Source organism: Phyllobates terribilis, unplaced genomic scaffold, assembly GCF_046119375.1.
Source record: "Phyllobates terribilis strain yellow unplaced genomic scaffold, ASM4611937v1 Scaffold_12__6_contigs__length_324123572, whole genome shotgun sequence".
NCBI lineage: Eukaryota > Metazoa > Chordata > Amphibia > Anura > Dendrobatidae > Phyllobates > Phyllobates terribilis.
Window position 1 is genome coordinate 252,521,047 of NW_027362772.1, and position 26,738 is coordinate 252,547,784.

The 26,738-nt window shown below is 42.9% G+C and overlaps 1 protein-coding gene across 2 annotated transcripts in view; it reads left to right on the forward strand.

The window, feature by feature from the left end:
• TMEM240 (transmembrane protein 240) overlaps positions 1 to 26,738 on the forward strand; it is an 86,174-nt gene extending 59,436 nt beyond the window's left edge. For both annotated transcript variants that reach the window (XM_073656833.1, XM_073656834.1), the window contains exon 4: positions 6,786 to 26,738. In XM_073656833.1, coding sequence (XP_073512934.1) covers positions 6,786 to 6,934 — 149 coding nt within the window. In that variant the 3' untranslated portion in view covers positions 6,935 to 26,738. The remainder of the gene's footprint in view (positions 1 to 6,785) is intronic.

The window sequence follows — 26,738 nt, forward strand, 5'->3', positions numbered from 1 at the left end:
GCCATAAATATGTAATTTTTTTTTAACTGGTGTAAATCCACCGTTCTCCTTGTTTTTCCTTTTTTTCCTAAATCTCTCTGTTCCTGAAATATATCCCCATATGAAAATCCAGTCTTTTTAACCAAGTGGGCGTGATCCTCAACTGTTTCGCGTGGGCGTCTTCTTGAGGACCACTCCCACTTTGATAAAATGAGTAGATTTACATACAGGGAAGAGGAGGCCATATCTCAGGAACAAAAGAAAAACAACGCCAGCGTGAGGAGAACAATGGCATTTACACCAGGTAGAAAAATTACATATTTATGGCAAGTGACACCTGGTAGGAGTTACAGGTTTTGCATTAGGGTACCAGAACTTCAATAATAACATCAATGTAGTCCAGAAAAAAAATCCTATGCAGGGTCTCATGCAAATACGTAAAACAACCCACTAAAGAAAGCATGACTATGACCAAATATCACCCTAAAACATATTAATAAGTGACACTAGGGACAAAAATACATATATGCAAGTGCAGAAAGTATGGAGTAAATAGCAAGTGTAGATCTAATAGTCTGTAGTGGCAGCCATACTAATGACAGTACAAATATAGTGAAACCATGTACATATATAATAATACCAACAAGAGGTAAGGGGGAAGTCAAGATACCCAGCCAGATGAGCGTTTCGCACAATGTGCTTCATCAGAGGTCTGTAAGAGTCTTGACCCACTGAGGAGCCTCAGGTGGACCTGTCTAAAATAGATCTCTTCTGTTTTGTGCTGATTGTCTCTTAATGTGGTTGTGTTCTGCTGGAACTGTTGGGCCCATTATTGTGTCAGTCCTGAACCGATCAGAGGATCCTTGTTGGGCCAGTCTGACCCTACACTTGGGTTGCACGTCCTCTTTCCCAGCTTCTTAAATGACAATTGACCTACTCAAGCTTTTTCACATTTTCCATTGCATTATTGACGTATTTGGATTTTTTTAGGAAGAATATTCTATAAAGATATATTTAGTATCTTATTTCTAACCAGGGAAGGGATGAGGAGATGTTCCTCTCTTGAGACCCCACCACCTTGGAGAAGATCATTTCTAATTATAGTTCCTCAAGATTCTAAGAATAAATGGAAGGAAGTATAAATTACCATCCAGCCGGTGATGATTTTAATGAGACGTTGATACGCAGGCTGACAATAGTTACAATTATAGGACACTTGTTACCTCTTGTTACCTCTTTTCCTTCTTTTTTTTTTTCTTTCTTAAATCCCATTAAAAGTCTATTAGTTTCTCATTAGCCTCAGTGAGAGGCCGCTCTGGAGAATTCCAGTACAGACAAGTGGCCGTGATCGGAGACGATGCAACTAAATCTACCTCCCCCCCCGAACTGTGCTATAGCGTGGATGTAGTGTGTGGCTGCGGCTGATAGGAGGAGCTGTGTGCACATCTGCGGCCATCGCTGCTCACATCGGCACGCTCATCAAGCAGATAATGTCTCTTCTTATGACGGCTTTTCACATTTCCGATGAAAACATTCTTGACAATATAGATAAATGAGGGGACATATTTGGGTACAGGGCTTCGGGATCTGTGCTTAGTCTGCTGGATAATGCCTGATTTTTAACTACTGCTCCTCTTTCTATAGGCAAATGCTTCCAGTAACAAATCTTGACAGCGCGGCATCTGTTATGTTCTTTTAGAGGGGAGCGTACATTATCAGGCCGGTTTAACACGGGGCATTTATGGTGTTTTTATTGTGTTATTTCATAAAAAAAAATGGAAAAGCAGCCAGATACGGTAGTATCTCTCTATTTCCTAGTATCTGTATCAGTATTTTTCTATAGAAGCATTGATTCAATGGAAGAATATTGTGCCGTGGCATCATATGGCAGCACACATAGTCCATACAGGTCCAGCAATACCAGCCAATAGAGCAGACAAGACAGCCTTAACTAGGATGATGCCCAATGTGGTACCTTCTGTTTGGGCACCCACCATGTTTTATAGAGTCATACAGTGTTCAAATATCCATGCTATACAGTTCCCAGTTATAAGTGCTATAAAGTGTGCTACCCATGAATAACATTTCCATGTATGTTACCGATGCTATACAATGTCGTCACAATGTATCTCGAACTTGATATAATATTGAGTGCATAAGCCGTAAACCAAATAGTGCTCAAATAATCCCGACATACAGTGCTCAAAAAACACCACCATATAGTGCTCAAATAATACCAACGTACAGTGCTGAAATACCGACATACAGTGCTCAAATAATACCAACATACAGTGCTAAAAAAAACACCATATAGTGCTCAAATACCACCATATAGTGCTCAAATAGTACTAACATATATTGATCAAATAATGCCATCATATAGTGCTCAAATATTGACATACAGTGCTGAAATGCCATCATACAGTGCTCAAATAATACCAACATATAGTGTTCAAATAATACCAACATACAGTGCTCAAATAATACCAACATGCAGTGCTAGAAAAACACCACCATATAGTCCTCAAATACCACCATATAGTGCTGAAATAGTACCAACATATGTTGATCAATTAATACTGACTTACAGTGCTCAGATAGTACCAACATACAGTGCTCAAACAACATCACCATATAGTGACCAAATAATTTCAACATGGTGATCAAATAGTACTGACATACAGTGATCAAATAATACCGACACACAGTGCTTAAATACCAACATACAGTGCTCAAATAATACCAAAATACAGTACTCCAATACCGACATACAGTGCTCAAAAAACACCACCATATAGTGCTAAAATACCATCATATAGTGCTCTAATGGTACCAACATATAATGTTCAAATAATGCCATCACATAGTACTCATATAATTCCACCATACAGTGATCAAATAATACTGACTTGCAGTGCTCAGATAGTACCAACATACAGTGCTCAAAAACACCACCAAATAGTGTTCAAATGGTACTGACATATAGTGGTCAAATAGTACCACCATATAATGCTCAAATAGTACCACCATATAGTGCTCAAATAATACCACAATATACTGCTCAAATAATACCACCAGACAGAGCTCAAACAATGCCAACATACAGTGCTCAAATAAATAGTGCTCAAATAAATAATGGAGTATTTAATAAATGTAGCAAATTAATATTAATACATATTAGATTGTTAGAAAGGAACAATAGTGTTTGTCCCACTGACTGAGAAAAACGTACAATACCTATTAATTAATTAATTGAAAGTTATCTCCTATCTACAGGATAAGTGATCATGTGCGGATCGATGAGAATCTGACCACTGGAACACGACAACAGGGGTCTGAAAAAAACGTGTCGCTCCACCACTCCATTGGGACTTTTGCTGCTCTTTTTCAGACAGATTCCAGATGTTTTTATATATTCCAGATTTTAAAGATTGTTTTTTTCCAGAACCACAATGCAGTGAAACTTTGTGCCGAAAATGATTAAAATACATTGAACAATTGTCTTTTAAAAGGCTGATCTGGGTGGCCCTCTTACACTATATAGTCTAGATAAGAGGTGGACTTTTGGAGAAGATTCAGTTTCACTGTATTAAACGTGAATAAAAACTGATAAATTCTCCTTTTAGGTGGTCCAAAAGAATGAGTGAATGAGGGTCTAGTTTGCCTGGTGTAGACTCCATCTTTCACTTTTTGTCTCTCTATGAGTCTTGGTTTCCTAGAACTAGAATGGAGGCATCTGTTTGAGGGTTGTGTTGCCTGTTCTCCTAAAGAGATGGTAACCATAAATCATAAGTTCCACTTTATTAAAGAAGTAATATAATATAACAATTTCACAGATGAAAGGTTGAATAATTTTTCTAGTTCTTTCCGATCCCATTTTTAATTTTTTTGGGGTTATTTATTCCATTTATTCCATAACTATTTACATAATTTTGCTGGTTGCCGTTTAATGTCCAAGTTATTTGGGCACTACAGGCTGCTGGATGGTGACAATGTGTCTCCCCAGTAGGATATACGATCAGTCCATCATTTTAAGTCGGAAGGAAAAAAGCCAGGCCAACTAAATATCCAGACTATCAAGGGTGAATTTACTCAAACTGTTTCCTAATGTCTAGAAAAATACTTTTATCTATGTAATGGTTTCTAATATTTTAGTCTAAAGCCACCCAATGCAAGTTAGGTGGCCGAAGGCCGATCGTTCATTTGGCCAACAGCTATCTCATCTGACTTGCCAGCTTATCTCAGGAAGAACAAAAGGATGGGCAGTCCGAAATAGAACATCCTAGATCCTAAACTCCTCTGACAATCAATTGTGGGGGTTCCCATACATATTAGACTGTCGCACGAACCTTGGTCCAATGTGTTATGGGGGGGTGCTTTAGTGAACTCACTCCGGAGAGGCTGTAGGCCATTTCAAGGAGTCTTATCACTGGGTCATCAGTAACTTCCAGTTCAATGCCTAAGTCAATTTCCATTTTTGTGCTTCTATTTTCCATTCAATGTGCATGTACACAACATAAATGAACCTTAAAGGGGCTGTCCAGGCTCATGATGTCAATTACTTATCCTTAGGATAGGTCATCTGTATCGGATCGGTGGGGTCTGACCCCGGTCAACAACAAAAACTGCATTGTTGGCAAAAAAGTGTATAGGGCTTTGGACCAGAGGTTGTGTAAGGTCCAGATAGGAGGTAAAACCACATGGCCCCTTGGGTATCGAAACCCAACGACATAATAGGGCCTCATTTGGTTTTTAAATATTGGAGTCCCCTCTTTACTATACTCACTGATAAATCCAGGATCTATGGTTGTGTTACCCGAACCCCTCAAAATACATACAGGACTTAATGTAGTCCAAAATGTAGGTATGATCTGAAAACACATGATTCTTCTTCTTCGACTCACCTCCAGTTTTTCATTTAACAAAACCAAAGTATTTAGACCACAAAGTAAAAGATCTTATGTCAAGGTCATTAACCTCTACAATTTCCAAGGAGGAATCTCCATTATTCTTTCTCTGAGATAAGGATAATTGCTTTAAAACCACTTTAAGCTTAGAAGAATGACATTTATTCTTATTACTGTGGAAGTAAATTGTTGGTCCGAAGGCTTCAGATCTTTAAACAGATATGTTTGAAACACCAAATCATGGAAACCTTATAAGAGTCAGAATTGATTTTGTGGGAAAGACAACATGGAGACTACAATACTAATGCTGCTTGACTGGCATTAGGAAATTTTAGTTTTTGTTCACATACGTATAATATCATTTCATTTTTCAAGCATGACAACCCATTTGTTGGTCATGAGAATTGGACGTAGCCAAAGCCTCTCGTTGGGTAGACTACTTCCCAATCCTGATTGCCTCCATCATTGGGAGTGTTCATTATTTAGCTAACGACTTCTTTCCACAACTAGCTAATTAAAATGGAAATGTAATTTCAAAAAAACTTTTGACATGTCAAAGAGATCAGTGATGGTTCTGAAGCTGAGATACAAGGGATCACGAAAAAGAAAAGAAACAAAAGTGTAAACCAACCACTGCTTTCCTCCAAGACTGACTCTATGCAATTTCTGTTAAAGGATTTGTCCATCTTTGGAGCCATTTTTTTTCACTTGGGGCTAAAAAAATATTTTTTCAGTTGGGTTTGATTAAAAAAATTTGCACTGTTTGGCTTTCACAGGCTCTTTGTTTCCTGGCACATTCAACATTGATGTTGTCTGTGGTCCTAAATCAACAGAGAAGAGCTCCAAAAAAGATAGACAAAAGAGTTACAAACTCTGCCATCATTCAATCTGAATGATCTCACTGACGGATTCTCAGTTAACTCTTTCTGCAGCCACCAATAGACAGTGCAAAATAGTGAGGTTATAGAACATTAATGGTGCAAAAATATAAATGAAACCCAATAGCAAAAAAAAATATTCTTAGCCCAAAATGCATGAAAAAAGTTAAAATAAATTGTCCTCAAAGATGGACAACCCCTTTAAGCTTGTGTACAGTGATGAAAAGAGAAAGAGGTGCTTCAAGGGTGTTTCAACTAGGCAGGAGTATAAGTACAGATGAAGGTGTTCGGTCATCTCGGTGAGTTATGACTCTGCATAACTCCGTTGATCGTAGGACAAATGGATAGGCCATACGATCAACGTTCACCCATCCTCAAGTGGGAAGAGAGATGAAGAGGCTGAAGGAGAAACTGGCCGGTAATCCCCAGACGCTGCCAAGAAGTCACGGGTGGATGTGTGTTAAAAGATTGTATATTCGTGCAACACGTTTTGGAATTGAGTCGACTCCTTCTTCAGGGAAATTATAACAAGAGACACCTCCTCCCTTAAATAAGGAAACGAAGAAGTCGGTAATCCCTGTGACTTCTTGGCAGCACTCAGGTATTGCCGCTCCTGTTTCTTCTTTAGCCTGTATACAATGTCTGAGGAGCATTCTGCTCAGATGACTGTTCTCCTCATTCTTTTGCCCCACCAATTAAAACTTAAGATATGTCTGCGACATGTCAAACATTTTGTGAAATTACATATTTTCAAGTTGATTTAGACTTGGTTCTGTGAGTGTGATCACACAGTAGAGGTTTCTTCAAAATGTTTTGTCTTGTGTTTGGGCCTTCAAGACTTCTAATATTGTCCATCCGTCATCCGTCTTGTTGCTGTTTGTCTCTCTTCTTTTCAACTCTTTCCATCTCTATTGCCTTTTCATAGTCTCAAAAATAAGACGACCCAAAATGTTTTAAAATGTAGGCTTGATTGGGTTTTAGAATAATGGATGAACTATTCAATGTGTTTTCTTCTTCACAGACAACTCTTGGTCGTGGATTCCCAAGTTTTGTAACTTAAGGGATTTTCGAAAACGTCACCCGCGGCAGTATGACGACACCAGTGGAAACATGGTTCACATCAAGCAGAAGCTGTATCATAATGGCCATCCAAGTCCTCGGCATCTCTGAGGAGCTATCTACAGACAGTATCCTCTACAAACAGCGGATGTAGAACTCTTCTTTCCTATTGAGGAAAAAGAAAAGCAAAAAATAAAACCCATTGAATTCATTTTCCGAAATGGGAAGACAGTAGGAAACCAGTTTTATTTCCTTCGCGCCTTCTGCTCCTGCCCTTATCTGGTAGGGTGAAGACCTCAACGGTAGAGTTGCAAGGGAAAACCAGGACCTTGGTACATGTCTTGGGCATCTGATTTTAGCATTGAACTTCTGTAAATATGTAAAAAACAAAAACAAGAAAAACAGAAATTATAAAAAGACGTGTCATTAATAATTTCAAAAAGTGCAAGGTGTGGAAACCTCAAGACTTTCTCTATCTTTTGTGTGTGTCTGTAGTGTTGGGGGAGTGGAGGAGTTGAGTGTCATTTATTGCTAATTGTCATTGATCTGGTATGGGCACTACAAGGAAAAATCATAACTCGTCCTTACAGTCACTGGTGTAGGTGAATTAATGTGTCTATTTTTGTGCCAAATTAAGGAAAGTCCAATGAGTTCAATAGTACCAATTAACACTATGGTCCTCATTGACCTTTTAGTTCCCGTAGACCTTGTCCTACTGTTTGCTTATGAGCAGAACCTAAAGCAGCGTTTTAAAGGTGCAGCTCCACTTAGAGTAAAATATAAAAGTTGTATTTTTTACAGATCACATTTATTTTGTCCCCGAGCACATTCTTACTTGTGGAATCATCTAGTTTTCTAGGGTTTAAAAAAAAAATGTATGTAAAAAAAATATTTGTGGATAATGTAAGTGTCTGACAGTTCCAACTATCTGTGGTCTTTGGTTTTTTTTGTGAGGGTCATTTTCCAAATTTCAGCTAAAAATTTTTACAACTTTTCTGTTCTCCAATTCATTTGGAGTTGAAATCACAAAAGTGGATCAATTGTAAGAGAATTCTAATTTGGCCAAATTTATAATTTTCTTTGTGGATTTTTTATTTCAAATTTTTGGGGAAATTTGGGTAATTTTTCTTTTTTTTTTGTGTTGACATTAACATGATCAAAAAAGGAAATGTTGGTTCTAATGCTACCTATTTTTCTATAGCCACAAATACAATTTTAGAATATTTGACACTAAACTTTTTGATGTGAAAATTAAACCTATGGATAAAAATAGTTTTACATAAAATTAGAAATGAAATTTAAAATAGAATATCATAAAAGTGATCATAAAAGTTTACTTAACGTGAGGTCCTCAAATGTTTGTAAATGCTTCACTACTGATCGTTCATTTCCCAAAAATATCAAAAAAGTCTACATTTATGATAGCATGGAAAGCTATATAGACCCTCAACATTTTCATTGGTCACTTAAGATGCGTGGCTTAAGAAAAAAGGCACTACAATCAGTGCATGATAACATGCCACCCGATTGATCACGATGGACTTCAGTAAGTCAACTTTGCGGAATTATTTTTTACTTACGATATTGTATCCAGCTTCAAATTTTCACTTGTATTTATATGTTGCTTCCAGGAATAATTCCAACATTTTAGACCTATATTTTTGTCCTTAAAAATTCTAGTTTTTATTACTAGTAGAAATAATACATTCTTGTTAGCTTTTGAAGCCAATACTTGAAATGAAATGTGACAACTCCTTTTTTTCAACACCTAAAAATATGCCTAGAGCTGTAGATAATTTTCCTGCCTCCCCCGTACCTTCTAGCTTGCTATATAGACGCAAAAAAAAAAATCCCACCACCTATTCCATTAAAGAGGCTGTCTCATGAAGAGGTCCTGCTTCTCAACCACCACCTACAAAACCTGGTAGCCATTTAAATGGATGGTTGTCCATTCAAGGCTAGAACTACACGGCAACTTTGAGCACAACTTTGCGACTTGCTTGCCACGGTTATGGGGTTGCAATATGACCCCACTCCCTTGTATTTAGCAGCTACACATAAACTTTGGCCACACGATCTGTATCATCACCAAAGTTGCCATATAGCTCCAGCCAAAGGCATTAACAGGGCTGGAGAAAAAAATGGTAATCAGCGCTCCTTCCAGGGAGGACAATTCAGTTTGAAAACCACTTGTATTCACATAGGAACCTTGGTAGAACTTGTTTAGTCAGGGTGTGGTGCACAGAGTGTAAGAACACACCAGGCTGGTATCCAGGTCAGAAATGGAAGAAGGGTCCATGAAGACTGAACTTCAGCTGGAGCTCAGTCCTCATGGAGCCTTCATCCATTAACATGGTTGGTCTACCAAGGTGAGAATTGAGGCTTCCTCATAGTGGGTTCCCTGACCACCCTAGTATGTCTCTATGCCTTGAGTAGTTAATGTATATCGATAGAGGTTGTCTTCATGACACTTCTTCTTTCTGCTCAACCAATACCAATATCGGTAGTCACCAGAATTGCTTTTCAAAATTTGCCACTTTTGTGAGTTTGACTATTCTATTTTACGTAATTTGAGGAGTGGACTGCATCTTTAAAACCTTTTGCCTGCTATGGCTGCCACTATGGTTTATCATGACTATTGACCTGGCTCCTGCATCAGTTACAGGACCCTACGGAACCGCTCTACGCAGAAACCATAGGATGCAATCTATAACTATGCAGTGGAAACCTGGATTTTGACATTTTCTGTTAATTCTTTCTGTATGTTTCTTGCATTTGTTTTCTGTGAGGACATAAATTGATCTGAAGATGATAACTGAATTGGTGGTGTTGATGGACCTGCATGAGAATGTAGTAGAACTCCCTAGGATTTGCATGAAAGTTCTCTGACATTCTAATCATTCTTTTAGAATTTTTTGTCTTTGATTTTGGTATCCCTCACGAGTTCCTGTTTTGTTTGGTGTCACTTAGCTGGGTATATAATTGCGCTCAGAATTTTTGAAAGGTTTATTGTGGTTGCATCTAACGGGCGTGCTGTCGTTGTATGTACGTACATGTATATTTATTTGTGTAGTTTCATTGCCTAGACCTAGTGTACATCAACTAGTTTATTGTTTGCTTATAACTGTCCTTAAAAAAGAAAAAAATGATATATTTTTTGTGGGTGAAAGATGAAGCCATATTTAGATTTGCTAAACTAGGATTTTTACATAATTGCATTTTAGTCCTAGCCAAGGCATAAGTTTAAGCTATTTTTCATGAAAAGCACTTTATTTTCACACCTCTGATATGACATTCATCTAGAGGATCCTGAATAAATCACTCTTGATAATGAAGGTTGGACTTTTACAAAAAAAAAGAACTCAAGATTCTGACCAAATAAAGGACGTTAGGTATATAGACGACTATATATTGCATCAGAAGTCATTACATTTGTACCAAAGCATGAAGTTAGGAAAGCATTCTGTATTGGATAAAGCTTTGGACTGCCATGCATGGTGTTGAATGCCTTCAAGTATGCCCAGCCTATGCCTCATACCCAAGCTCTTACCTATGAGCATATAGAAGTACACTCCCATGAGGTTCCAACAGGTCTTAGCTCTAAATTATTAGCTCCAAATAGTAGGGAACCTCAAGCTTTTCAAGTCTCAGCCGTATCCTGACACTGGCCCAGGTTCTAGCATGTTTTAGTTCAGGGTTTACTCTCTTAAGAAGCTCTTGTGATCACACATGGTTTGGAAGATCTTCAAGATCGACAGGAAACCAAAGCTTAGGTTGTGTTTGTGGGGCTTCACAACATTTAGTTATTTGGATTTTTGGAGTTGTTTTTTTACGAACCATTGGAAATATTCTCAGAATTTGACAAGGCCTATAAAATTGTTCCTTGTCTAGAAGTTATTACCTGTCCTATGCAGAAAAGTTTTGGACGTTTTATTCATGAAATATGAGGCGTTGTTTAGTGGGATCTTCGAACTGTAGAGCTACCATAGCTTTCCCGGTGCCATAAAAACACACATGGTTGGTAATCACCAATAAATTAATTTCTTGCTAACACAACAGTGGGCATATCAAGGCACGGGGGCAGCTAAACCACTCCAAAAGTCCGAGTTGGCATCATCTTAGACCCCTAAATCCTTTTGCGGTGGACCACTTCAGTGCTGGTGGACCGACGCTGGTTAGTGATGTCACCAGCTCTGTCTCTCCACCTTATTGTATTGGATTGTGCAGATGTCCAAGTATGGTTATAATCATGGTCTCAGCCTATTACTCTTCCCAATAACAGGGAGAAATATGAATTCTGATGACCTTGAATGTTTTCTGAGATTATGGTGAGGCCTACATTGATAAGTAGTAATCTCTGGCTTTCTCACCTATTCTGCCCTTAATATTTCAGGATTTGATTTGAACAAACTGCTTATATCAGTCTTAAAGGGAACCTGTCGGCATATTTTTATATATGGAACTAGTGGTATGGCTGTCCCCCGATTTAAATGATACCCTTTTTGTAGAGATCCTATGTGCCAATCATGAGAAATCTAGTGTAGAAGAATATGCAACTCAGGCTTGAAGTGCTCTGGGGGGGCGTGTCAGAATCTGCCCAAGTGCTTTGACACGCCCTCAATGATTTGCATATAACTTCTACGCTTGATATCTCCTGACTGGCATGTCGGATCTCTACAAAAAAAGATATCATTTTTATTGGGTGACAAGCACCTATATAGTGATACCACTACTTCCATATGCTGACCGGTTCCCTTTAAGTTGCCAATCTTACTGTATAGCTGGCTCCTTTTAGGAATGAGCTGAGATAATACCATATGTATGTCTGGAGATTATTTATCTGGATGCCCAGAGGTTCTGAATGTATGATTGCTGGGGGTTTGGCTACTTGTACCCCCCGACATCCCCTGTTTGGATGGAGCCATGATGTCGACCACAGCTCTATGCCCTTCCTTAGGAGATGTGGATATAGCTGTTTCATCCATCCTATAAAAGTGATTGAACATGCTCTTTTGGACCCCAATTCTTGTGATCGGTGGAGTCAGACCCCCCCCCCAGCAATCATACATTTATTAAGTACAATTTTGGATAAGTGATAAATGTATTTACCGGGAAGACCCCTTATAATAGATGAGGAATGGGAGTTTAACCCATGATATTTTGATGCGCTAAAAAGGTAGCGTGAGAAATAATGGCATTGGTTCCTCAATAAACGTCAAAATGAAGGGGCTGCACCTCTAGGCGGCTTCTTTACAGTATTTCCGTAGTGCTCCCATCCCCCTATGTATGGGGTCCCACCAGCAATGTATATCATCTGTAATAAGACTGGTATACAGAAGCACTTATAGTTAAACATGCATATTCTGAGAAAACGCCTGGGAGGTTTCGCAAGCTGCAGAGGAAGCACGGCCGGTGTTGCCATGACAACAGTATCCGCCAATCATGACACGCATCTCATGTGCAACGTAAGGAGCTGCGCACTGCATTGTGCTAGATTGTGCTAGCCGGCCACACTCCTCAATGAGAAGCCATTTCTGCTGCATTCCCAGCAACATAGAACTGTGTTTTTTTTTTCCCCCGAAAGGCCAGATAACGGGGTATAGCCGTATGGTCATATAAGACTCCGTCTGTACCTGCTGTCCATGATGATTCTGCGTATATTCAGCAATACTTTATAATTGGGGTGTAAAAAAAATAATCCTGGCTAATCCTATCGAAAGGGTCATTACTCGGTATGCAAAACTTGTCTATTTAGTAATTTATTTATTTGTATTATTTTTTTTAAGAAACAGCGCTGTCCCTGGTTTTGTAAGATGTAGATAGGTGAGCTGCAATACCAGGTATAGCCTACGGATAAGATGGCGCTGTTTTCCAGAAGACTGCACACTATTGGGTCTAATTTCTATATTATCTATATTATTATTTATTATTATTATTATTATTATTATTTATTATCATTTTTATTTTATTTATTTTTAAAGAAACAGTGCTATCCTTGTCTATAGCCTGTGCCTGGTATGATAGGTAAGCCCATGAATACGGTGGAGCTGCAATACCAGACAAAGCCTTTGGACAAAGTGGCGCTGTTTTCTAGAAGACTGCACACTATTGGGTATGTTCTTTATTATATTATTATTTTATTTCATTTGTTTGTTTTATTTATTTTTTTTAAACGTGCTTCCCTTGTCCATAGGCCGTGCCTGGTTTTGTAACATGCAGGTAGCTGAGCTGCAATACCGGGCATAGCCTATGGGCAAGAGGGCGCTGTTTTCCAGAAGACTGCACACTATGGGGTCTGATTTTTATTTTTTATCCTTGTCTACAGGCTGTGTCTGGTATGATAGGTAAGCCCATGAATGTGGTGGAGCTGCAATACCAGACATAGCCATTGGACAAGGTGGTGCTGTTTTCCAGAACACTGCACACTATTAAGTCTGATTTTTATATTGCTGCTATTATTATTATTATTACTATTTAAAAAAAACTATTTTATTTTATTTCTTTTTTTAGAAACCGTGCTGCCCCTGTCCATAGGCTGTGTCTGTTTTTTTTAACATGCAGATAGATGAGCTGCAATACCAAACATAGCCTATGGACAAGATGGCGCTGTTTTCCAGAAGACTGCACACTATTGGGTCTGATTCATATTTATTATAATAATATATTTTTATTTTTAAGAAACAGTGCTATCCTTGTCTAGAGGCAGTGCCTGGTATATTAGGTAAGCCGATGAATATGGTGTAGCTGCAATACCAAACATGGCCTACAGACAAGGTGGAGCTGTTTTGCAGAAAAGTGCACCACCTTTGTGTTTGTTTTTTTTCCTTTTTGCAGAAAGCGCCTCCATTGCCGATAGGCTGTGTGTGGTACTGCAGCCCCATTCTCCTGGACTAAAAATCATATTCCACTTAAAGGGGTTTGTCGAGTGACCTGTTAGCATGCCCAATCGCAACTCCATTCATTCTCTATGGAGCTGCTGAGTTCTGCGCTCGTCTTTTTTTCGGAAGCCACATAGAGAATGAATAGAGGTGCGTCTTTTGGGTGAAAACGAGGATTGGATCTAAATTACGAGGACGAGTAGAAATATTCTGTGGGTTTCTCTAAAATACATTCCTAGTTTGTGTCTCCTTTGTACTTAGTAATGCTCTATTGTGCTTCCGTGCGGTCATTTAATGAGGGTAAATGGCCACAATGTAAATTATTATGGAAACACCCAGACGCCAGCGACTCAACTAAATACTAAAACAGAAATTACTGAATTTATAGGAAATTTCCAATATTCAAAAAAGTCCCCAAAATTCTTCATGGAGTAAAAAAAAAAAAAAAAAAAAAACTTCTAAGGAATGTCCATACGAGATTGATCAACAATGTATTTTCCTACTTAAACTGCTAAGAAAATCCGCAGCAGAAATTTCCCTGCGTTGTGGATTTTAAATTTCAGTAACATTTTTCGCTGCAGGTTTCTACCACGGATTTCCCTCTTTCCGAAGCTCATGGTAAAATTTGTGACAAATTTACAGGATTTTTGCTACAAAATGTGCAGTAGTGTCGGATTCCGCTGCAGATTTTCTGCAGATTTTTAGTCCTGTGTGAACTTACTCTAAAAGTTTCTTCCACTCCCAAATACTATCCCCGTTTTTTACCTATTGGCATTTTAGTAAGGGAATTATTAAAATACTTTATCAAAATTGATCTTATTTACGAAAAAATTATTGAAAAAAAAAATGCATTAAAACATCTCTCCCAAAAATGTATTTTTTCTGTCCCATTGATGTAGGATTGGTTATGATTCGTCATCTTCAATCATGGTTGTATTTTTTGACAGACTCTTTTATTGGATGGATACCTGGTGATAAGGTGATCATGTCACAAGTTTATTGTAACGGGTCCGGGAGGCGGAACCTCTGAGCTACTATACAAGGGGGCGGCCCTTGTAAGGGAGCGGGTGGCAGTCTCTGGATGAACGGACAGGGAGATACGGCAAGTGATCAGGGCAGTCTCTGGGTGAACGGACAGGGAGATACGGCAAGTGATCAGGGCAGTCTCTGGGTGAACGGACAGGGAGATACGGCAAGTGATCAGGGCAGTCTCTGGAATAGCAGGTGGTCACGGCACGTGACGGCGGAGCCTCCGGGCTGGCAGGCAGGCAGGTAACGGAGAAGCGCTCCCAGGTGAGCGGGCAAGAGTCTCTGGAATAGCTGGTGGTCACCGCACGTGACAACGGGACCTCCGGGCTGGCAAGCAGGCAGGTAACGGAGATGCGCTCCCAGGTGAGCGGGCAAGAGTCTCTGAGATAGCTGGTGGTCACAGCACGTGACAACGGAGCCTCCGGGCTGGCAAGCAGGCAGGTAGCGGAGAAGCGCTCCCAGGTGAGCGGGCAAGCTGGTCCATAGACAGACTGACCGGAGTAGTAAGGCAGACCGTCGGACCTCAGGCAAGCAGGCAGGTAGCTGATGTGCGCTCCCAGGTGAGCGAGCAGGCTGGTCCTTAGACAGACTGACAAGAGTAGTAAGGCAGACCGTCGGACCTCAGACTGGCAGACAGGTAACAAGTATTCAGGCAGGAATCAGGCAGGTAACTGGCAGGAATCAGGCAGGTAACTGGCAGGTAACTGGCAACGGGACCTGAGGGCTGAAGCACAGGTGAGACACAGGTGCAAACAACAATGCTCGGGCACCTCCATTTTGGAGGAGGTGCCTTTTATATGATGAAGTCCTCCGGCCATTGGCCGGGGACTTTTTAGGGCGGCGCGCGCGGCCCCTTTAAGAGGAGGGGAGCGCGCGCGCGCGCGCCCTAAGCACAGGGGCCGGGAAGGAGCGCGCGCCGAGAGCAGAGCAGGGAGAGGACGCCGGGCAGGAGCGCGCGCTGACAGCAGAGCGGGGAGAGGACGCCGGGCAGGAGCGCGCGCTGACAGCAGAGCGGGGAGAGGACGCCGGGCACGGAGCAGAGCGGTGAGGGGAGCAGCGTCCCTGCCTAGCAGAGGGCAGGGACGCCAGCGCTACAGTACCCCCCCCTTTAGGCCCCCCCTTTTTTAGGCCAGACAGAAATTTAGCTAGGATGAGAGGGGCATGGATGTTCTCCCGGGGCTCCCACGTTCTCTCCTCAGGACCAAACCCCCTCCAATCTACCAGAAAAAAGGTCTTTCCTCTTACCCTTTTGCTGGCAAGAATGTTCTCTACCTCAAACTTGTCCTCAGCAGAAACCAGAGCAGGAGGCGTACCTGTAGACTTAGAAAAAGAGTTAAGTACCACAGGTTTGAGGAGAGATACATGGAAGGAGTTAGGGATCCGTAAGTTGGCCGGGAGTTTCAATTTATAGGCTACCGGGTTGATCTGACCGATGACCACCAGTGGGCCGATGAACCGAGACCCTAACTTATAGGAAGGGATCTTGAGTCGGACATATTTGGACGAGAGCCAGACTTTATCCCCAGGACGGAATTGAGGAGGGACCATCGCTAAATGCTGCCAGGGGGCAGCAGGTACTGGCAGAGGAAGAAGGCGGCCGGCCGACAGGTGTCTCGGAACTTTGTTGCGGGCGCAGGACACACAGGCAGAAACAAAGTCCATAACATCCTTGTGCAGGTTAGGCCACCAGTAGTGTCGGGTAATAAGCTGGAGGGTCTTTTTCCGACCGGCGTGGTCAGCTAGTTTAGACGAATGACCCCAGTGTAGGATTCTCTCCCGATCAGGTACCGATACGAACGTCTTACCAGGAGGGAGACAATTTAGACTCACGGGAGCCACCTGCATTACTCTGGCGGGATCGATGGGGCAGTCACATGGTCTATGAGGTGGTGATGTCTCTGCCTCCTCCTTAACAAAGACATCAGCACTAGACCAATAAGGAATCGGAAGTCCAGGTAGATTAGCTGGGATAGGAGAGGGACGGACGGAATGGACGGGAACCAGGCAGGTTTTATGACAGGCCTGTCCCCAGTGAAGGACTTCTCCGGTTTGCCAGTCAAGCACGGGTGCATGTCTCTGGAGCCAAGGCAGACCTAGCAAGAGGGCGTGAGGGAGACCAGGCAGAACGTGAAAGGAGATACTCTCTGAATGCAGCATTCCCACCTGCAGAGTAATGGATTCGGTGATAAATTGGATGGGGCGAGGTAAGAGGCCCCCATCCACGGCAACAACAGACAAGGGTACAGCCAGAGGTTTGGTGGGGATGCGGAATTTCTCCACCAGGGACTGTGAAATAAGATTTCCGGCTGCTCCAGAGTCAAGTTGGGCTAGTTCGGAATAACGATTCTCCCCGCAGATGATTGAGACTGACAACAGCAGGGATGGAGAGGATTTATTTTTGTCTAGATCGACCCCTCTGAGTGAACCTAGATACAGGCGTTCTCCCGACCTCTCCGGGCAGGCACGGATCAGATGCTCCTTACTGCCACAGTAGAAGCAGCTCCCCTCGGCACGGCGGAAATCCTGACGGGATTTGACCATCTTGGTCTGGTCGACCTGCATAGGCTCAGGAGAGTGTACCTGGGGAGAAACGGTAGGAATGACGGGTTCCTGGAAAGTAGGAGCTAGACGTGGAATCCTTCTCTCACGGGTGACCTCTTTGGCACGCTCCTGGAACCGTAGGTCAATCCGGGTGGCAAGGGTTATTAGATCATCGAGAGTGGTAGGAATGTCCCGACCAGCAAGTTCATCTTTAATACGGCCGGACAGACCCTCCCAGAAGACGGATACCAGGGCTTCGTTATCCCAGGCCAGCTCCGAGGCAAGGGTACGGAACCGTATGGCATATTGGCCCACGGTGAGGCTTCCCTGACGGAGGCGAAGCAGAGAAGATGCGGATGAGGTCCTCCGTCCGGGTTCGTCGAAGGCTTTCCGGAAAGCCATGAGAAAGGCAGGCAAGTCGGACACCAGGGGATCTCCTCTCTCCCATAGAGGATTTAGCCAGGCCAGGGCCTCCCCGGTGAGATGGGACATGATAAAGGCAATTTTGGCTCGGTCGGAGTTAAACTGGTGGGATAATAGTTCAAAATGCAGGGTGCACTGATTTATGAAGCCCCGAGCCTGGACGGGGTCGCCTCCGAAGCGAGGAGGTGCAGAGAGCCGGGGTCCGGAAAAGGATACCATGGTACTGGCGGAGGTTGTTGGTGGATCAGACAGAGTGTTCAGGCGAGTATTAACATTCCGCAGGTGACCCAGGATGGTCTCCTGTTGGGACCTCTGACGGGACAGTTCAAGACAGAGGTCCGAGAGCGAGGGAGCTTGGGTGCCACCGGGTTCCATGGCCCGAGCAAACTGTAACGGGTCCGGGAGGCGGAACCTCTGAGCTACTATACAAGGGGGTGGCCCTTGTAAGGGAGCGGGTGGCAGTCTCTGGATGAATGGACAGGGAGATACGGCAAGTGATCAGGGCAGTCTCTGGGTGAACGGACAGGGAGATACGGCAAGTGATCAGGGCAGTCTCTGGGTGAACGGACAGGGAGATACGGCAAGTGATCAGGGCAGTCTCTGGAATAGCAGGTGGTCACGGCACGTGACGGCGGAGCCTCCGGGCTGGCAGGCAGGCAGGTAACGGAGAAGCGCTCCCAGGTGAGCGGGCAAGAGTCTCTGGAATAGCTGGTGGTCACCGCACGTGACAACGGGACCTCCGGGCTGGCAAGCAGGCAGGTAACGGAGATGCGCTCCCAGGTGAGCGGGCAAGAGTCTCTGAGATAGCTGGTGGTCACAGCACGTGACAACGGAGCCTCCGGGCTGGCAAGCAGGCAGGTAGCGGAGAAGCGCTCCCAGGTGAGCGGGCAAGCTGGTCCATAGACAGACTGACCGGAGTAGTAAGGCAGACCGTCGGACCTCAGGCAAGCAGGCAGGTAGCTGATGTGCGCTCCCAGGTGAGCGAGCAGGCTGGTCCTTAGACAGACTGACAAGAGTAGTAAGGCAGACCGTCGGACCTCAGACTGGCAGACAGGTAACAAGTATTCAGGCAGGAATCAGGCAGGTAACTGGCAGGAATCAGGCAGGTAACTGGCAGGTAACTGGCAACGGGACCTGAGGGCTGAAGCACAGGTGAGACACAGGTGCAAACAACAATGCTCGGGCACCTCCATTTTGGAGGAGGTGCCTTTTATATGATGAAGTCCTCCGGCCATTGGCCGGGGACTTTTTAGGGCGGCGCGCGCGGCCCCTTTAAGAGGAGGGGAGCGCGCGCGCGCGCGCCCTAAGCACAGGGGCCGGGAAGGAGCGCGCGCCGAGAGCAGAGCAGGGAGAGGACGCCGGGCAGGAGCGCGCGCTGACAGCAGAGCGGGGAGAGGACGCCGGGCAGGAGCGCGCGCTGACAGCAGAGCGGGGAGAGGACGCCGGGCACGGAGCAGAGCGGTGAGGGGAGCAGCGTCCCTGCCTAGCAGAGGGCAGGGACGCCAGCGCTACATTTATCATCTGTGCTGTGAGGTTATATGACAAAAAGTGTTCAATTTCCCTGCAGCACCCCCGCAGGAAAAATGAAGCATTACATGCTGCCCTATCTCAATCAATTGGCTGTCTGTGTCATGCACCAATATATTGGGTCCTCCAAGGTAAGAGACACTCTTGGCTGCTGCTCTCTTTTGCCTTTGACGTTAACAATCAAACGACTCTCTACATTAATTTCTGACCCACCCTGGAGAAATGAAATCTAGAATCTGGCTGCTTCTAGTGACATCTTTTGGGATGTCTTTGCCTGAACTAGTTTTTTTTTTTTTTTTAACATGTGGCCCAGTTTTGTCTTAACTGGTAACCCTTTAATGTGCTGATATTTATGTTATTTTTGTTAATTAGTTTTCGGACCCTTTTTGTTTAATTTCATTGACTAGTACATTTTTGTTGCTTGCAGTGTTGGACCCTATGTGGCCGTGATGTCAACTTCTGTACCGTTGTAGTTGTACGTAGATATTCCTGTATACTACAATGGTAATGTGATGGAGCAAGATATGCACTGGTAACTCAGACCATGTATATTTGTGTCTGCTATATCTGGATTGTTTTCAGGACCTACTTGTTTTCGCTAGAGCAGACAGTGGCTACAAAAGAGTGTCTCTTACTCCTTGGGACCCACCGTCGCGTAACTAGAATCTGATGGGCCCCGGTGCAAAATTTGGACCTGGGCCCCCACCTGCATATTGGTCAGATGTAAAGGCCTTTGTAGCGTTCGTGATCCTATAAAGACACGCATGTTCGCCCCCCCATTTGATAAAGGCTCCTGTCCTGGCCCCATCCAGTAATAATGTCCACCATCCTGACCCCTTCCTGTAATAATGTCCACCATCCCGGCCCCATCCAGAAATAATGTCCACCATCCTGACCCCTTCCTGTAATAATCTCCACCATCCTGACCCCTTCCTGTAATAATGTCCCCCATCCTGGCCCCTTCCTGTAATAATGTCTACCATCCTGACCCCTTCCTGTAATAATGTCCACCATCCTGGCATCTTCCAGTAATAATGCCCCCCTCATCCTGGGCCTTATGCTCTAACAATGTCCCCCATCCTGGGCCCCTTACTGGTATAATGTTTCCCATCATGTAATAATGTCCCCAGTCCTTGGCCTTTTATTTGGACCTGGGCTCCCACCTGCATATTGGTTAGATGTATGGGCCCGTGTAGCATTCTAGATCCTATAAAGACATGCGTGTTCGTCACCAATGTGATAAAGTCCTCCTACCAGGCCCCTTCCAGTAGGAATGTTTGACATCCTGGCCACTTCCAGTAATAATGTCCCTCATCCTGGGCCCTTTCCAATAATAATGCCCCCCATCCTGGGTCCTTAATTTAATGATGTCCCCCCATCCTGGGCCCCTTCCTATAATAATGTCTTCCATCCTGGGCAACTTCCAGTAATAATGTCTCCTGTTCTGGGTCCTTCCAGTAATAATGCCCCCATCCTGAGCCCCATCCTATAACAATGTCCCCCCTCGTGGGATCCTTACTGGTTTAATGTCCCCCATCCTGGTACAATGCTCCCCATCCTAGGCCCCTTCATGGTATAATGTCCCCCATCCTGGGTGCCTTGTGTTCTTCTTCAGCACATTTTAAAAAGAAATAAATGATTATTCTTACATTACCCGCTCGCACGTGTGGCACATCCAGGTGAATTGAGCACTGGTGTTGGCGGACCCCCTTCTGCATGGGTCCGGTCTCGCCCTCTGCGACCGTGATCGTTACGCCATTGGGACCCACCATATCTATGCATTACATTATTTTTAATGAGAACTTTGTAATGCCTAATTTCTTCTGCGGGGGCATTGCAGATAAATTACAAGATTACTGCCTGGTTCTCCAACAGATTTCAGCTGACTGCTCAACTTTTTGCATTCTTGCAAACTGTCCCTGAAAACATGAAGACCTCCTTAATGTTCAGAAGAGTTGGCAAATTTCCCAAGAGCCACCAGAACATCCCGGGGATTTAGTGATGTCGCCCTCTGCTGGTGTGTGTTGGTAGTGCTGATTAGCGGGAGCCTATATTTTGTAGAACCCCCCCCTTTAAATTAATATTACTTGCTTTGTTCCCATGAATAACAATAAAATCTTGTGTGCACTGTTATTGACGCGAGACTTGAGGGATCATGGGATGAACGATTGATTGTGGATATTTCGGCTGGAGATGCGTTTCATCTATCGATCTGTACACATTAGTATTTTTGCACTATGAGAATCCCATGTAGTGAACGGTTTCAGTATTTGAGGTCGGGTACGGCTGGATTCTCTGTTATCACTGTGATAAAGTTGCATATTGTGACAGGTTGTCCCAGTGGAAACTCCTTCCGAAAAAGTTGGGGATGTTCGTATGAATTTAGCTTTTGTCTTCCAATCCAAAATGTATTGTAGGCACTTCTGGAATGATTTGCCCCTCACTGTGGTACTTGTGGTCCATTATAAGGAAAGTTTTCTCTAGAATAAAAAGTTCGCTTGATACCAGAGCCCTAATGATGCCCTATAATAGCAGGACCAGGGGGGCATTATTGTGCCAAAAATATTGGCAAAATAGCGGAAAGTATGGGCACAGAAGAATCAGGCTGTGTTCTCCTAACTTCTAGACTTTTCAAGTTCAAGAATGGGGCTAAGGATCTTGGTAACCAAACTCTGCTGAGCCCCGTCTTGAATGTTCGCCCTACGCTCTATTCATTGACTATGGGACTGCTGAAGACCCCATAGCCCCATTATTGGGATCCCTGGGGGTCAGCGACTGGTAAATTATCTCCTATCCCATGAATAGAGGATAATTTACTATCTTGGGAATTATCCTTTTTTTAAAAAGTCGTCTCTTTCTGTTACCTTGTAGCAATTTTGGGCAGTAACACAACATCACTTAATTCTGCTCCACTTGCTAGATCACTGTTTGGCTCACAGCGAAATTGCCATAGGTTAGTGCAGCTGGTTTACAGTCAGGTAATTACTCACTAATTAGTAGAATTCGGTGGCTAATTACATAATGGATTAGATGTAATTTGGAGTTGACTGACACAGACAAGTTCTAAACAAATGAAATTGTCAGTATGAGAAAAATCACAAAGGTGAGGACCGATCCTACACACCAAAACCTGCACAACAGCCCAAAATGAGTTCTTACTTTACAAAAGGGTTGTTCGAAATTAGAAAAATAGCGCCACTCTTGCCCACAGGTCATGTGTGGTATTACAGTTTATCTTCATTCACTTTACTAGAGCTGAGCTGCTATACCAGACACAAGTCATTGACCCCCTTTAAAATGTTAGAAAATTGCTTAAAGTGCAACTCCACTTTTAACATCGTGTACAATAAAAGCTTAGGAACTTTATACATACTTTAAAAGGGTTGTTCGGCCTTAGGTACAAGTCTGCAGTCACAGTGCGCACTGTCAGGATTCTCCAGTACCGGCATCAGGAGTAGCAGGGATGTTAATTTCATACATGCGGTCACGTGCCAACTAGACTTTCACGGCCTCACTCAATTCAAGTGAATTGAGCGAGAACAGATACGTCTAGTTGGAATGTGGCCGGAAGTATGCAAATTGCATACTTGCAGTGACATGATCGCCAGCACCGGAGAGTCCTCACTCTCGCAGAGTGACTACAGACTTGTACCCCAAGGCCGGGCAACCCTATTAATTTACTGTTTTCTACCAACAATCAGCTCATTGTGTTTCCTCCATTCATAACCGTAAATGTTTTAGAATTCTGCCGGTTGCCCTTGGAAACAGACAACAGTTGAGTTCCGGATGACCTAAGAGTTTAGCTTTAACTGCCATCTGAGCTCCCACAATGCACTACTTTTCGAAAACCAACAGAATTCAGAATTTTACAGGAGAAGAAAACATGAAATTTATGTATCAGATAAAGATATCAAAATCATTGCCAAATGACTGCATATTTTATTCTTTCTTTTCCGCTTTTGTAGAGTTGCATTTTGTTGAAATATGGAGTTTTCCTTTAAATAGCAAATTCCTAATTTATAATTATTAATAGACCTGCTCCAGTTATCTGCTGGAGTGATCTGAAATAGAGCAGCCGTGGGAATTTCATTACCCCGGGATCCTTGCTATATGTTTGAGCTATTCATAAAGATATGCCCTGTTCTGTATTCATAGTCTTCCTTCTGCTTAAAACCGATCTGTCACCACTCCTGACATGTCTATCTTAATAAATACTTTTATTCCTTATAACATAAAAATTCTGGAACAACTTTTTCTAATAACTCCATATTGTGATGTTCCTCTGTTATTCCTCCTGGAATAATTTGAATGAATTGTCAATTAGGCGCTACCATTTGCCTTAGGGCCTCATTCAGACATCAGTTGTTTTTTCACGTACGATAAAAATGGACCGATTATCTTGATCAGAGGTCCAAGTGGGATCAGTTTTTCTCGTACTTGGAGAATAAAAAAGTTTCTCCATCGTCTCCATTTTGACAGTCCGTGAAAATCATCCGAGTTTTCACGGACCCATAGACTTGCATTGCCGAAAAATCACATACGTGTGATTGACCCCATAGGAAGAGTTGACAGATCAGAATATTCCAGCACCTAAAAATGTCCAGAAATTCTTTCACCGTGGTGGCCAAAAAATGTTCAAAAATGTGTCCTCAGTACCAGCGCAACGTAAGAGCACAGACAGGAAGTGTTGTCATGGGGAAACAGGTATCGGGATGTAGCAGGATTCAGGTAGAAAGCCTGCCCATACACATTAGATACTGTAAAAGTCATCCGAACCTGCAGATTTCGACAGGATTGAATGACCATTTAATGTTTATGGGGGCCTCCCGACTCTTTCCTGACACATGATGTTGGGGCAGAGAAGGATCCAACCTGTTGAGTTTAAATGGCCGATCCTTTTGTTCAGAGGCAGAAAACAGAGAATACAGGAACCCTGCACCATGTATGGGGGAGTTGGTCCAGTGATCATTTGGCTGACAGCTATCTAATATGAAGGGTTTAAAGAGTTACTAAACTTTCATTTTTTAATAACTTTATATAAAATGGGTGGGAATTTGTCTTCAAATGTGGCTTCCATTTGCCCGGCTTTCCCTCAATCTATTTGCCTTTATCTGCATTGATATCAGAACATACTCATTTGGAGTACAGATGATGGCAGTGATGGGTCAGCTCCTGTCTCCTTCTCTAAGTGTTCTTTCACTCCCCCAATATATATTACCAGGGGTCACCGGATTTGGTTTTTATAGCTTTGCTCCTGAATTTGGCAACTTGAAAGGAAACTTAGCCTTTGTTTCCGCAGTTTTTTTTAAATTGAACTGCTCCAAAATCCTACTCAAAACACTTTGCTGTTCATATGGGGAGTTATTTTTTTTCCCGAAGAGGTTTTGAATATCACCTAGTGGGAAAAAAAGAACATGCCATTTTTTTTTTCTAAGTGGATCCTAATGGAATCTACTCCAAACTAGACACTGTCACATCAAAAGACTGCAAAAAAAAAAATAAAAAAGCAACCTCTTCTTTTTGTTGGAGCCTTTTGAAAACTCCAAAAACTTTGTTAAAAATGGAATGTTTACTGAAGGGGTTTAGGCTTTAGAATCAGCCCAATGTTTATAAATTTGCTTGAAAAATCTAGTAAGCCTCCGTGGCATGAGCGTAATGGCACTTTGTAGAATAAACCTGATTATTATAATATTTTACTTTTTAGGTTATTTATTTTTTTATCAAATCGCGATACATATGCTAATTAAAAGGTGAATACTGTGAAATAAAAAGTACAAAAGCCGGTGGAGAGAATGTCCTTTACTGATGATATTTATTCTAGTATTATAGTTATCATTCTCATTACTATTGTACCGATTCGAATCGAAACTCCACCCGATTGCTGGAGACCGGATGCTCTTGTTGGTGGTCTCTGGATATGACTCATGATAGAGGCACAGTCAGACAGATGAATAAATCGGACCGAGATCAGAAAGCAGTGCACGGACTGGTCGGCGGCTCTACCTACCCGAGCATGGCAGCTTCATATTTTTCTTTGCAGCTGTCATGCTTGAGCCGGGGGAGCCGCCCGCCAGTCCGGGCATTGCGTTCCGATCTTGGCCTGATTTATATGGCCGTCTGACTGCGCCCTAAGACTCTGACCTGTCCCAAAATTGGCCTCCCGTGAGACCTCCTGGGGAGCAGAAGACTCAGAATCAAACTTGTAGGTGGAGTTTCCCTTTTTGTTATTTTTTCTTTTTGCATACTCTTCATGGTTGGTCATGTATGGGAAGACTGCAGAGATTTTGTGAATGCATCTATTGATATAGTGTTTAGCATTTAGTATTTTTTTTTACTATTCACCACAGCTAAAAATCAACATGGGACCTCTTATGGGTGCTAGTTCCCACCACTTGCACCTACGCTTCCTGGTAAAGTGGTGATTGGCATAGTCATACCCAATCTGACTTGATTGACATCTCTGAGGACAGGGTAGTTCATCCCAAGGCTTGTGCTCATCAACTGTACTGATTTGGGCATGCTTAGGGCGTGACTTATTGGTCTCCTCCTCCTTGACTACAGAATAGTAATTTGCATATGGCACAAGCCATCTTTATTTTACTCTTTGAACAAAATTGGGCCAGTGCTGGGGCTAATAATCATGATTTTAGAAAGTACTGGAGTGAAAAAAAAAGTATGGTAGTGGTGGCACTTTGGGAGGGGAGGGCAAAAAACAGGTTCCCATTAAGGCTGAATTTAGACATCTGTGAAACACGGTCCAAGTACGGACTGGTCACGGGTCTCCTGATCTGAACTGCTTTCGGGTCAGGAGACCTGTGGCCTATTCGGACATCGCAGTTTATGCTCGCACCGTGTTTCGCAGACCGCCTGAAGGAGCACTCAAGGCGAAACCTGTGTTAAACTATTATGTCAGATTATTACCTTCCAAGGGTAAGTCATACACATTCCAAAATCCAGATTTTTTTTTCCTTGCCCCCTTCCCAGTTATCCTTTTTATAATCCATTCTCCTTTATGACTGTTATTGGGTAATGGCTGTTTATAAATGTTCTGATCTGGTGCCAATTGCCCTTATGTAATGCGGATAATTAGAGATTAGGCCTTGATATTAGTTAGTCCAAGTGAATGGAATAAAAAGCAATGGTCCCAATGGTTAACCTGCATGTTCTTATATCCAACATTTACTTTGGTTAATCACATGTGAAATAGAAAGGGTTAAAAGTGAACCAATACAAAACGGGGGGAATTTCCAAAATGATCGAAGTGGTTGTTTTACAGCGGAATGGAAAGTGTGACACTTCTTACTCATTGAACTTTATTGTCCCCCCCTCTAAAGTTTCTGATGAATATGTCTGTCCTTCTATTCTGAATCCAGTGGCACCGGAAAGCAAGCGGGGGCACAGGAGGACGTGTGGCAGGAGTAACCTCAATACTGTAAGAATTTGCCCGAAACCAAACTATTGTTCAAACAAAACCACGTGGAAATGTGACCGTAATAAAAAGAGGTTTTTGCTCTTTG